Consider the following 14,525-nt stretch of genomic DNA (forward strand, 5'->3'; position numbering starts at 1 on the left):
CGGCTGTCATAATCTTGGAAGGCTGCTCTTTTCTGAAGAGGAAAGGAGGGGGAATGAATCTGTGGGAAGAGGGGAGGTAGGAAGAGTTGGGAGGATTGGAGGGAGGAAATTATGGTTGAAAATTATATGAGGGAAGAATCTATTTTCAATAAAAAAACAAAAACAAACAAAATAAAACCAACTACTACCAATAGCAAAACCTTTCAAAACTACTCTACCCCTAACTGAGGAGCTCTTGGCAGTTGATGAGTGCTGAGGGAGGGAGACTCACTTTCTTTGGGAAATGGCTACTGATAGCTTGTCTGTGCTCCAATGGATGGTCTTATACTGATTCACATATAGGCAGCACTAATTGGACTCCATGGTTATAGTAGAAGGAAATTGGGAGAGAGTTGTATTGGAGGAGCTGGGGAAAAGTTGGGGCAAGGGAGCTGAGGCGTAGATATCATCAAAGTATATTGTATACATAGGAAAATTTTGCCCGGGTATGGTGGCTTATGCCTTGAATCCAAGCACTGGGCAGGCAGAGGCATGCTGATCTCTGAGTTCTAGGACAGCCAAGTTACACACAGAAACCCTGTATTGAAAAAAACCTAAAAAACTAAAAAATTTTCAAAAAATTATAAAATAAAATATTATTAAAAATTTTGAGCAATTACTAAAAATACTTGTGTAATTTTATTTTTAAATTTGTCAGCTGGGCAGTGGTGGCACATGCCTTTAATCCCAGCACTTGGGAGGTAGAGGCAGGTGGATTTCTGAGTTCGAGGCCAGCCTGCTCTACAGAGTGAGTTCCAGAATAGCCTATGTAGAGAAGCTCTGTCTTGAAAAACAAACAAACAAACAAACAAACAAAATTGTCATGTTGGTGTTAATACTGTTTACTGTTCTAGAATAGTTAGTGGATACTGCTTATTGACAAATCAAGTAATTTGAGTAGCCACTTTATTATACAGTAAATTTTCTTTTTTTTGGTTTTTTTCTTTTTTTAAAATTTTTTTATTGGATATTTTATTTACATTTCAGATGTTATTCCCTTTCCCCATTTCCCCCCCGACAGTAAATTTTTATAAGTGATTGGGTTCTTCTTTAGACTTTTCTTTTTATGAAGCAGAGTTTATTAAAAGAAAATTTTAATATTAAGAACAGGGATTAGTAGAAAGCAAGGTACTTGGAAAGAGTAAGACATACTCAACTGTGTATATGGGCTTCTCATAGTAGAATCACACCTTTAGACTTTTCTGTGTCATCTAGTCTGTATATTGCTACTGTACTGTTTTAATTAGTCATTCTAGTTTCTCTTAAGATTTACATTATTTTGGAATGAATCAGAAAGTGATATTAAAATGGACAGTATTAGGAAAGTTCATAGGTGATTTAGTCATGTCCACAAGGGAAGACAGAAGACAAAAGTTCTCTTGGAATGAGCAAGTGAGCTTGTGCCATTCAGTTTGATACAGCATGGAACATGTGTCCAGTTGTTAATCGTTGCAGACTAGTTGTATAGTCTTATTTTTGTAGGAAGCAAGAAAACAGCTATCCCAACTTTTCAAAAGCTTTGCATTCACATTAACAACTAGTCACACCTACCTCTCCATGATACATAATTTATTGTATTTCATTTCTTTTTATAACTTAGCCCTGAGGTTTTTTCAATTTATGCCATTTAAAGGATTCTTTACACTTTGTCCTCTCATAGAAGCAGGAGGAGAGGGATGGGATGGGGTAGGGGTTCCAGAGGAGAAACTGGGAAAGGGGATAACATTTGAAATGTAAATACATAAAATATCCAATTAAAATAAAAGATTCTTTGCTGTGTACCTTGTGGAGAATTTTCCAATTTTGTATTTTGAATTTTAATTTATTTTCTTCTTAAATTTTCATATATACACAGTGAATGATGGAGTAGGCTTTAGTTTCCATCCAGTGCAAGTTCCTAAATACTTTCTTTTTCAATAGGAAGTGATGGCAAAGCACACAGGAAGGACAGGAAGGATGTAAAGAAACCTTCAGTGACAAAACCAAACAATATCAAGGCAATGTTCATTGCTAGTGCTGGGAAGAAAAATACAGATGTGAGTTTCATGTTTCCTTATCTAAAGTGGTTTTTCCCTCTGTGAAATGAATTTAATCTTTGGTTGCACAAATGGTATGTGTTGAATACATATTTGAATAACATTCTATGAATTGCACTTACTTAGTGAGATGAATTTAGGTATTATATGAATATAGGTACCTCAGTGGTTTGAACTTAGGAGACAAAAGAAAATTGAATAGAAAAGCTGAAATGACAGTATGTTTAATTTTAGTGACAAGCAAGAAAATCACAGAGTAAAAATGAAAATAGAGGCTGAGAGTATAAATTTAAAAATTGAATATGCACAAGTGCTTGTTAAAGTCTGAATAGTAGATGAGAGTGAGCACTGAAGGACTTCTAGGGTTAAGTGCTTCCTTTCAGAGATGGGTGCATGGTCTGCATGGAAGTTCAATCTAGAATGTGCTCATTTGCCTTTTTGTTTTTTTAAATAATATACAGAAAGCAGTAGACTTGTCCAAGGATGATCTGCTAGGTGACATTCTACAGGATCTGAACACTGAGGTAAGCGAATTAATTTCCTGGAGTAGTAAAATACATAGGGAACATAAGCTAAAGAAACAGTTTACTAATTGTACAAACAAGACTATCACTGGAAAGAAAAACCGTACTGATATGTCACCATGCATGCACACACACAACCCCTCCCCCCAACCCACACAAAGAAAAGAAAAGCTCTTACATTAGTTTCTTCTCACTGAGATTTCTTCTCACCATTTTAGGTGAGGAGTTTCCAACTGTTATGCTCTAAGATTAAGTAGATGGGCTGTGTGGGTGTGGATTGGAAGTAGTAAGAATACACCCACGAGTCAGTTCTGTGAATATTCATTGCTTGTATTCAGTTGCTATAATGTATGTTCTGTAAATGGATTGAAGCCTGTCAATCTGCACACATGGGCATGAGAACCTCGTTCGGAATTTTGAGTGGGAGTGCAGGAAGAGTAAGTGAGCTGCCTTTGATAGAACTCAAACAGGCTTTATTACACTGAATTTGAGATTTGGCCATATATCATAAAGACTAAGCTTTTATTTAGAGGCATACTTTCTAAGTGACTACAGATTAGTTGACTAATACCAACACATGTAGTTCTATTTTGTTGAGCGTTAAATGTAATACCTGGAAGCGTAAGTGAAGAAAGTATGTTAAATTCTTGAAAAAAAATTTACGAATGGTTTAAATATCTATTCTGGTTTTCTAGTGATTTCTCTAGTATTGTTGCTATAGTAACTGCAGTGCATGAGCATGGATCCTGTTTTGGGGGGCAGGGAAGGAAAAATGCTTTACTTCTTGGGGATGAGAGAAGAAATGTACTTTTTTTGTCTAGTATGTGGTAAACCCGGCACGACGGTAAATGTGTCTTCCCCTTCCCTTTTAGACAGCTCAAATAGCTCCACCACCTGTATTGATACCAAAGAAAAAAAGATCTACTGGAGGTTTGCTCAATCCTTTTTCAGTGCACACGCCTAAGGTAAAGTCAGTAGAAATACCCTCTTTGATTTGTTGTTCTGCTTTAAATGTATTTGCCTATGTGAAGGAGATGCTTTTGAATTTGTTTTGTTTCTTTTAAATTAGAACTGCCATTCAGTATACAGTTTCACATATTTCAAAAATAGCATGTGCCTGCTTTTTTCATAGTAAATTTTGTAGTAACTAGTACATGTTTATTATAGGTATTACAACTGTGTTAAATGCAATAATTTTCTTCCTGGAAACAAGTATTTTTTTGTGTAAATCCAGGTAACAGTAAAATAATTGAAGCCATTACATTAATAATACATAAAATCTTTTTATAAGTGGGAACTGTCATTATCTTTGGTCAGGGTAGGACAGTTAAGTATTTTTAGTATGCAGTTCTAACTGACTAAACACTTAAAAACATTTACAGGCAATTCCTTCAGGAAAACCTGCTTCCCTTGTCCTCAGGAATGAGCCTCTGTTAACTCCCATTCCTCTTAAACGTGCTGAATTTGCTGGTAAGTCTCATGTTAGGCAAAAGTGCAAGTTGTTGAGCAACAACTGCCACACATGGAAGCTTGGTGATACAAGGTGATGTTGAAGGTGGCAATCTAAGCATGAAAGGTTGAATTTATATAATAAAAGTTCAAAATATCCAACATGAAGATTAAAGAGAAATACAAATACAATGTAGGAAAGGGCTGTTATTTCAATGTCGGGTCAGCTTTGTAACATGTGATGGGAATATATGGTGATGTCTACAGGAGAGCTGGCTCAGCCAGAGTGTCCAGAAGATGAGCAGGAGTCAGGAGTAATGGAGTTTGAAGATGGTGACTTTGATGAGCCCATGGACACAGAGAAGGTAGATGAGGAGCCTGTGACTGCTAAGACTTGGGACCAAGAGAATGAGCCAGTAGAAAGGGTGAAACATGAGGCAGATCCTGAGAAGGGAACCACATCTTACTTGTAAGTGCATTTTATGATTGTTCTGAAACATAGTACTCTAATTATTCTGTTGGCTTTTATAAAGTTTTTGAAAATGTGATTTCTACAGAGAAAGTTTTCTCCCAGATGTCTCTTGTTGGGACATTGATCAGGAGGATGAAAGCATACCTCAGGAAGTTCAAGTGGATTCCAGTCATCTCCCATTGGTAAAAGGGGCAGATGATGAACAAGTGTTTCAGTTTTATTGGCTGGATGCTTATGAAGATCCATATAACCAACCAGGTAATCAGTCATGCCTAAGGTAATCTTAGCCTTTTATTACAGAGTATAGCACCTGTTCCCTTAAATAATAATAATTGGCCTTATTTTTCTAATAGAATCAGACATTAATTTGTCTTTTAAAATTAATTAATTAATTGTTTTGTTTTTCTTTTTTCTTTTTTTTTTTTTTGAGACAGAGCCTCTCTATTATGTAGCTTTGGCTGTCCTGGAACTTGATACATAGACCAGGCTTCTTAAACTCGTAAAATCCACCTGCCTCAGTCTTCCCAGTACTAGGATTAAAGGCATCTGCCAGCATGCCTGGCCTAATTTGTCTTTTTATTCAACAGAGAATATCCATTGTGTGCTAGACACTGAGATGGGGTGAGCAAGCTAGACACATTTCTTATACAGAAGTTTAACATTCTCAGTGAGGTGAGAGTTGGTGGTAGTTGGAGAGCGACCGATTGATTCTTAAGAATTGAACACTCTGGGAGAGCATGGCTCCCAGGATCAACTTAGCAGGTCTCATGGGGACTCACAGAGACTGAAGTGGCAGTCATGGAGCCTACATAGGTCTGGCCTAGATTGTCTGCAGATATGCTCTAGTTGTTGGCTTGGTGTTTTAGGGGAATCCTGACAGTGGGAGTATCTCTGATTCTTTTGCCTGCTCTTGGGCCCCTTTCCCTCCTACTGGATTGCCTCCTCCAGCCTTGATGTGAGGGTTTGCGCTTGGTTTTACTGTATCTTGTGCTATGTTCTGTTGATATCCCTGGGTGGCCTGTTCTGAAGTGAAACAGGAAGAGTGGATCTGGGGGAGAGGAAGTAGAGGGGAACTAAGTGGAGTGGAGAGAGAGGAAGTTGTGGTTGGGATGTATTGTTTGAGGGACAAATAAATAAAATTAAAAAAAAAAAAAAGAATTGAACCCTGGATTGAAAGCTCAGGCATTGACAGGGGGACCGGAGCCATTACAAGGTCCCCTTCAATTACTGGAGGTCAGGCCTCTATCTCCACCTTTGCAAGATTAGAATTACCACAGCCATTCTATACTTAGAGAAGGGAGGAGATGTCAGGGGCAGCCCTGCTTACACACTGAAGGCCTAAAATCAGCCATAGGCCTAAAATCAGCCATAGGCCTGTCATACATGTATGCTAACACCAAGTCTTGGGTCTCAGTGGAAAAACATTGACACAGATGGCTACAAGCTATTGTAAACAGGCAGCTTTTGTGGAAATTTACCAGCCTGAGTAGTCATAGACCTTGTAAATAGGTAGCCTTGGCAGACAATACCAACTTAGATAAGGACAAGCGAGTCATAGGCAGAGTCATAGTGACTTGTCCCCTGAACCTTCACCCAGCCGATACCCTGTTCTGAAAGATATCTGTACTCCTCCTAAACACCCACACTCCAGTGTCATCCCCTTCCCCACGTCCTGACTTTTTGTGTTTATAACTCCTGTGCGAATAAGTAAAAATTATGATTAGATTAAAAAAAAATAAAGAAAGCTGAGGCACATACAAAGCTAAGGTAAAGGCACTTTAGCTTAAGGAACCAGGAAGTGGAAAGATCTAAAAGAGGCAAGAGGTTAAGGAGGCTTGTGTGATTATAAAGACCATTGGAAATGACAAAATTGATACATAATGAATAATGAAGTTGATGATAAAGGGCACAACCTAGCATCTTAGTTGCAATTTCTATTTCTGTGATAAAGCACCATGATCAAAAGCAACTTGGAGAGGAAAGGGTTTATTCCCTTTGTATAGTTTGTAGTCCATCATCTATGGAAGTCATAGTGGGAACTCAAAGAAGGACCTAGAGGCAGGAACTTATAACAGAGGCCATGAAGGAGTGCTGCTTTTTGCTACTGTGGCTTGCTCAGTCTGCTGTCTTGGGTAGCACCCAAGACTACCAGGTCAGGGTGCTACCATCCCCACTGAGCTGAGCCCCACACATCAATTATTAACTAAGTGTACCACGACCAATCTGGTGGGGACATTTTCTCACTTTAGGTTCCTTCTTCCTGACTGATTCTAGCTTGTGTCAAGTTGACATAAAACTAACCAGCAAAGCTACATACTGAAGGACCATGAAAGTCTTCTCAAGGAATTTCAGTCTTTTATTCAAAAAATACTGGCCGGGCAGTAGCGGTGCACGCCTTTAATCCCAGCACTTGGGAGGCAGAGACAGGCGGATTTCTGAGTTCGAGGCCAGCCTGGGCTACAGAGTGAGTTCCAGGACAGCCAAGGCTACACAGAGAAACCCTGTGTCGAAAAACCAAAAAAACAAAAATACTGGAAAAATGTCAGAAGGTTTAATTGTAGTGTGTTATGATCTTATAGTTGACTTTAGATTTTAACAGGAATGCTCTGGCATGTGTAAAGGTATGTGTGTGTGTGTGTGTGTTTGTGTTTTGTGTTTGTGTCTGTGTGTCTGTGTCTCCGTGTCTTTGTGTCTGTGTGTGGAAACTGGAGTTGGGTAGCAGGGAAATGTGGAAGCCCAGAGTAAAAGTTACTGGGTAGAAATAAAAAGTAAATATTTTTTAACTATATTTTGACCTGTTGTAGATTGTATGGGGGCAAGTGATTGTAAATTGGAGATAAGAGTCAAGACTGACTTCTTGGTCTTTTGTTTGTTTTGTTTTGTTTTTCAAGGCAGGGTTTCTTTGTATAGTCTGGGTTGTCATAGACCAGGGTGGCCTATCCCTCACAGAGATCTGCCTCCCAAGTGGTGTGTCTTAGTTAGGGTTTTACTGCTGTGAGCAGACAGACACCATGACCAAGGCAAGTCTTATAAAGGACAACATTTAATTGGGGCTAGCTTACAGGTTCAGAGGTTCAGTCCATTATCATCAAGGCAGGAACATGGCAGCATCCAGGCAGGCATGATGCAGGAGGAGCTGAGAGTTCTACATCTTCATCTGAAGGCTGATGGCAGAATACTAGCCTCCAGGTAGCTAGGATGAGAGTATTAAAGCCTTTCCCCACTGTGACACACCCATTCCAACAAGGCCATACCTCTTAATAGTGCTACTCCCTGGGCCAAGAGGATATACAAACTATCACATACTGGGATTAAAGGTGTGTACCACCACTGCTGGTCATTCTAATGAGTTAATTCTATGAATGCCTGGAACAGGGTGGTTAAAATGACTGCCCAACAACAAAACAAAGAGAACATTCTTTAAGAATTTGTAGTCCTGAACTTTCAGTGAGAGATATTGCTGTTCCTTCTTGTAAAGGAAAAATCACCCAAGAGTAGCTCAGAACACCATTGTGATTTTAGAGGTATAATATTGAATTTTGAACACAGATAGCTGTCTGAGAAGGTCCTTTTTGAACTGAACAGATGTCTGTTCTTATGTCTATGTCTCTGCTAACAGGTTGAACCTTCTTATTCTAGTTCTTCAGGTTAACTTTTTAAGAATTTAAAAAGTATCCCCAAATGGAGTAGTGGAAATATATTTTTCATCTTTAGTTCCTCTACTCATAAATAGGAGGGAAAATAACTTTTGACATGCCAGGATTCATTTAATGAATTCTTTGGCTCAGATGACTTAGCCATGGATATAAGAACTGCATTTGAGTAGCTAACTGCCCTTGTTAGCCCTGTGTTTTACACCCTCTATATTTTCTCTTATGATCTGTTGGGAATTTACACCCTTTGTATTTTCTTATGATCTGTTGGGAAATTTAGTTTGTGGAACTGAGGTGTTATAGGTAGCATAAGGACCCTGTCCTCAAAGTTGTCTGTACAGGAGCTGGTGAAGTGGCTTAGCAGGTAAAGGCTGCTAAGCTTGGTGACATGACAGAACTACATGGTGAAAGGAGAAAGTTGACTCCTTTAAGTTGTCCTCTGACATCTGTACCCCTCTCAATATGTAAATGTTAAAAAATATTTGCACACTGGCATCTGCAAAACAGACTATAGATTTGATTAAGAGATAGGAATTTCCTATGGGCCCTGTATAATTCAGTCATCTTTGTTAAAGGATCAGAGTCAGTATAGTCAGAGTCAGTGTGGTCTGCCTGATGAGTATAAAATACCTGAAGTAGAATTGTCTGCATTTAGATCTCTTGGGATCTGTGGTGGATACAAGTTGTATTTTTCAAAGTGGTTTCCTGGAGACTAAATCCAATAAAACTAGAGAGTGTAACTATATATTGGTAAAGCAAGTGTGTAAGAAGGATAACTAGCTATCCATTTGACTTGGAGACTGATTTAAATAAAGATAACTGATGTCAGTAGTTTCTGGGGGGACTTGTCAGACCATTAATATACTTTCTCTTGCAGAATCACGTAAGTAGCACATGGCTCTATCTTAAATTTTTGGGAAGTTAAAGTCAAGCTTAGAAATGGCATCTTAACCAGCCCATTTAAGCTAGGGCAGGATGAATTGGTTATAGACCCTTGTTATCTGCAGACTTTTTGGCCGATACTGGAAACATTTTTGGTCATGTTGGTGATTGAACTCAGGTACATGCTCTGCCACGGAGCTACCATTGCACGGGACATATTTTGCAGTTATTTTTTTGAGATCAGTGTTGCTCAAGCTGACCTTAAACTTCTGGGCTCAAGAGACCTAGCTAAGCTTCCCAAGTAGCTTATTAAACTATAGACCCATGCCACTTTACCTATTTTAATTCACCATTATTTTAAACAATGGGAGAATCTGTTACTGCTCTATTATCCAAATGCTGAGGTAGGAGGAAATTTCTGGTTCACAAGAAGGCCTCAGAAATTATCTAGACTATTCACTTAGAAAACTGATGCTCCAAAAACAAAGTACCCTTAGTCCTTTCCTGCCATAGGTCTTGGTTTCTCACTGTCAGTCCGCTTTCTTTTTCTGGGGCACTTCTTAAAGTGTGTCCTCTGCAGTGGCATATTTTTCTGTTTATGATGCCAGTGGGTTAAATAAAATAGCTTTTAAAAGCTTTAATCTTAGGAGGTTGAGCAGTTGCGTTGTGATAGTTGGGAATGATCACTGAGCTTTCGTGAAGTCAATGCTGCTAATAAGAACAGAGTATGCATAAGACCCCGTTATTGTTGCTCACTGTCTTCCAGATTCTAAGTCACTCAGTTATTGCTGAATGAACCATAATTATGAAAAGAATCTTACTCTTTGCATATCGGAACATATCCTGTCTTCATTATGACTTTTTCAAGGTTGAATAATCCTGACTGCACCTGGTTTCAGCTAGTAACTTTGGGGGAAATGTAATCTTTGTTTACCATGATCTTTTTGTGGCAAATGAGGCATAAACAGTGTCAAATGTGTTACATGAAGTGTGATATTAGTTTGACTGTAAAATGAGCTATTTGAATCTTTGAATCCAATATTAGGGTCTTTATTTTTCTTTGCATGGAATTTTGTTTTTTCGTCTTTAACTGTTGTGAGGATGACTTCTAATTTTCTGTGCTACTCTGAATTTTTTTCTTTAAATCATCCTTAGCACCCCCTTTCCCTCTCCTTATATTCCTCACTTAGCCCCTCACCCCCACCTCCTTGTTGAAAATCACACAACTCTTGTATGAGATTTAATCATCTGCAGTAATGAGAATCCTTAAGACGGTCTTATTTCCTTCTGCTGGGATCAGTGACAAAACACTGATGAGCTGTGAAACTAGGGTAATTGGCCTTGTGAACAATAAAGTAACCTTGTGCATGTTTCAGAAGTTCCTTAGTATCTAAGATCAATGGCTCTGTGAGCCTGGCATTCATGGAGCCTGGGATTTTGCAAAGTTGACCCTCTCTTGAGTTGACTAACAAGTCTTTGGAGTTCTTCCATGATGGCCAGTTTTCATGAACCATGATTTGATATCTGCAAAGGCATGTTTTGCTGCCTTAGTATTCACTACCTGGTGATCTAGATTACCTGGTGAATAGAAAGGAACACAAATATGAACTAGCTAGATTTTGTTTAAGTAGCTTGTGACATAGGTAAGCATAAAATAGATTATAGTAGAACTGTATCTTGAGACTAATGTTATCTAGAATAAGAGGTAGGAAATATAAACTTTCCCCAAGTATAATTTTATATATAGAAAAAAATAATATATTATACTTGGTTCTTTTTTTTTTTTTTTTTTTTTTTTGGTTTTTCGAGACAGGGTTTCTCTGTATAGCCCTGGCTGTCCTGGAACTCACTCTGTAGACCAGGCTGGCCTTGAACTCAGAAATCTACCTGCCTCTGTCTCCCACGTGCTGGGATTAAAGGTGTGTGCCACTACCGCCTGGCTATTATACTTGTTCTTATGCACAAATAATAGTTTTTCAGCAGTAAATTTAAGTGCTAAACAATTTAGAATACTATATTCAGGCTTATAAATTCTCATTAGAGGTTTTAAGTAGATTTATTGGAAAATACTTTATTTCAATTTGGGCAATTCTGGCTCTAGTGGAAGTATTCATACCAAGTTAGAGTTATTTTGCTACTTTCTCCTGTAGCTACAGCTCGTACCATTATGTTGATATGTATACCATAAGTGCAGACTAATGAACTGGTCTTTGGGAGTGGGAAGCAGGTGTATCTTTTGGGTGGAAATTCATTACACAAAGGTGTAAATATGTGAATATATTCACTGGGCCTTTGTATAGCCCCTTTAACTTGTCGTACTTTAAAGCTTTTTTTTTTTTTTTTGGTTTTTCGAGACAGGGTTTCTCTGAGTAGTCTTGGCTGTCCTGGAACTCACTCTGTAGACCAGGCTAGTCTCGAACTCTGGAACTCAGAAATCCGCCTGCCTCTGCCTCCCAAGTGCTGGGATTAAAGGCGTGCGCCACCACCGCCCGGCTTAAAGCTTTTTATTTCCTGTTTTCCTTTGTTTTTTTTTTTTTCAGGTGTGGTTTTTCTGTTTGGCAAAGTTTGGATCGAATCAGCCAAAACCCATGTGAGCTGTTGTATTATGGTGAAAAATATTGAGCGAACACTCTACTTCCTTCCCCGAGAAATGGTAAACGTTAGTGATTGATTACATTTTAATCTCAGCGGTTGCGTATGGCACACATTCTGTGTTCTGCTCGCCTACCTTTCTGCAGGGTAGGAATTCTCTCCATCTCCTAATCTTTTTCGTTCTACCTACTGACCCTATTCACTCATCAGCAACTCTTTTAGTGGTGGAGAAAATGAAGAAATGAAGTATAACTGAGATTTTCAATTTGTCAGAATAAAAGTGCAAATATATATAATGCTGGGGGCTAGAAAGGTGGCTTTTAGAGGTGAAGAGCTGTTATTGTTCTGGAGAACTCAGGTTGAGTTCTTGGCACCTATATCAGGTAATCTGCAACTCCCGGAGATCTGGACACCCTTTCTAGACTACACTGGCCCCTTCATATACATAGACACATACATAAACATATTTTTTGTTGTTTGTTTTCAAGAGGAGGGTCTCACTGTGTAGCCCTGGCTGTCCTGGAACTCACTCTGTAGATCAGGCTGGTCTCAAACTCACAGAGATCCATCTGTCCTTGCATCTGGAGTGCCCGGATTAAAGATGTGTGCTATTACACCTGGCTTCATAGACTTAGTTTTAAGAATAATAAATGTTTAAAATATATGTGATGCTTCCGTTTTTCTTACTTGGAAACATGGCGTGGCATTTGACTCAGTTTCCATGTTTTTGCTCCATAGGCATCAGTAACATCATCTCCATGGCTATTTAACAGAGTAGTTTCCATTTCCTTCCCCCTCTTTGTTTGAGCTTTTAACATCTCTAATCCCTCTAAGCCCCATCTCAATTGAGCTGTGAAGCTTCTAGGCCAGAATTTAAAACATTTGGTTTTTTTTTCTTCTATCTTTGAGGATTGGTCATCTTTATTCTCATTAACTTTTATAATGCACTGGGGGAACTTGGCATTTGGGTTTAGTATACTTCTTAGGTTTGTGTCTTCATATTCATTTATAATATTATGCCAGTGTTTAAATTAGTGGAGGTGAAAGTTGATTTAGGCTTTTGTTTTATTTTGTGGTTGAGAAGACTTACTATACTCTTTCCCCTTCATTCTCTGCATGGGAGAACAGAAAATTGATTTAAACACAGGGAGAGAAACAACAACTCCAGTTACAATGAAGGATGTTTATGAAGAATTTGATTCAAAAATTGCAGCAAAATATAGAATAATGAAGTTCAAGTCCAAGGTTTGTATTAAATACTGTATTGTTTTCTGATTCTTCTTTATTTCCTGATTTGGCAAATAGTTACTGCATATTCATGCAGAATATCTTCTGCATAGTTACAACTCATTAAATGGAAATTTCATAGCTACGAATGAAAAAGTAGCGTGTTAGATTTTTAAAAATACTTTTAAAAATCACTTATGAAATAATGGTCATGAATTTGAATAAAAAGATGATTTGTAGCAAGTTAGTCCCAATGGCTTGCAGAATATTGTGTTCCTAGTCTGAAATGGAGAAGAAACTATTCTGATTTGTTTATACTAGTTATTGCCAGTGCATTCTTTTCTTTCTTAAGAGGATTGAGTAATATTTTTGCCTTTAAAGCTCCATTCCTATGATACTGTTCTTAATAGAATGGAAATGTTTATTCCTGTGACTTGTATGGTATGTTGTCTTGATTTTGGTATGCTGTTGATGCCTTTGGCTGTAAATATGGCGACTGTAGCCCATTCAAAAATACTGGCTATAAACAATTGTAGTAAAGGTAGGATTGAGTTGCTAAAGAGGCCATCACTCTTAATTGTTTGAGCTTGAAATTGAGAGTAATATCTTTAAAATTCCGGAGACAGTATACAAAGCTCCAGGTTTGATCACTGTCACTGCAGATAGACAGATAGTAACAAACTCCAGATAGTAACAAACTTCACAACAAAAAACTTCAGAAGAAGTGTATTATGATGGTAAAGAACATAGGTGTTGGAGCTGGATTGCTTGTATTTTGAGGCTTTGCACTGTTGTGTACTAGTGTGTAACTGGGGGAAGTATGGTCACTTTTCTGTGCTGAGAAATGGTCCATATTGCAAGAGTTGCCGAAAGAGTTAAAATGCTTAATTCATAATAGGTAATAATTCGTACTGGAGTAGTCTTGGACAGACAGCTGATACTCACTGAATATGAGGTGAATTTATAATTTCAATTTCATTTTTCCAGTAAGATGCAGTTGCTTAATTTCAAATTGTAGCAATGTAAGAAATTAATTTTTTTGGTTCTCCTTTTATACAACTATTTATGTACTCTCGTGTTCAAGAGGTATTCTTTAGTATTTTTTTGTCACTAGGCATTTTAGTATTAGTTGAAAGGAGAAAAGATACCTTTTTGTTTTGTTTATATTCTGTTAAGATTCTAGATTCCTGATGATTAACTATGGGAACATGTGTTATATGTAGATCCTACTGGCTGATTTAATTTGCAAAGTTTTTATTATTTTTTTTTAAATATCTGCTTACCCAGATAGTGGAAAAGAACTATGCTTTTGAGATACCTGATGTTCCAGAAAAATCTGAGTACTTGGAAGTTAGATACTCGGTAAGTCAAAGAAAACTATGGGGTTTGGTTTATAATGACATTTTCAATCTTTGCACCTTCAACTAATTTTCAGTTCTAAATATTGGTAGGGTTCCTGAATCTCACAGTTTATGAATAATTGAAATGGATAAAATTAAGTACTAGAGCGTAGGTTACACTGCCTTTCAAGTATACATCTTCAAATAAATACATTGAAACAGCACAGCTGTTTGTCGAGGAATAGATAATAGTGCCTGATGGAGTCGAGTGTCATTGGTTTGCTGAAATGTTTTGTGAGCAGAGGAAAATA

At 37.9% G+C, this 14,525-nt stretch overlaps 1 protein-coding gene across 2 annotated transcripts in view; it reads left to right on the top strand.

Moving 5' to 3' along the window:
• Nucleotides 1-14,525, top strand: part of Pola1 (DNA polymerase alpha 1, catalytic subunit) — a 305,175-nt gene that overhangs the window by 21,224 nt on the left and 269,426 nt on the right. Inside the window, exons 5-13 of one of the 2 annotated variants that reach the window (XM_028779615.1) lie at nt 1,960-2,075; nt 2,537-2,599; nt 3,472-3,564; nt 3,982-4,069; nt 4,316-4,517; nt 4,606-4,778; nt 11,596-11,708; nt 12,776-12,892; nt 14,162-14,236. In XM_028779615.1, coding sequence (XP_028635448.1) covers nt 1,960-2,075; nt 2,537-2,599; nt 3,472-3,564; nt 3,982-4,069; nt 4,316-4,517; nt 4,606-4,778; nt 11,596-11,708; nt 12,776-12,892; nt 14,162-14,236 — 1,040 coding nt within the window. The remainder of the gene's footprint in view (nt 1-1,959; nt 2,076-2,536; nt 2,600-3,471; nt 3,565-3,981; nt 4,070-4,315; nt 4,518-4,605; nt 4,779-11,595; nt 11,709-12,775; nt 12,893-14,161; nt 14,237-14,525) is intronic. The other variant, XM_028779616.1, reaches the window with a different exon arrangement.

This window comes from Grammomys surdaster, unplaced genomic scaffold (genome assembly GCF_004785775.1).
Source record: "Grammomys surdaster isolate TR1022 unplaced genomic scaffold, NIH_TR_1.0 357, whole genome shotgun sequence".
Lineage (NCBI taxonomy): Eukaryota > Metazoa > Chordata > Mammalia > Rodentia > Muridae > Grammomys > Grammomys surdaster.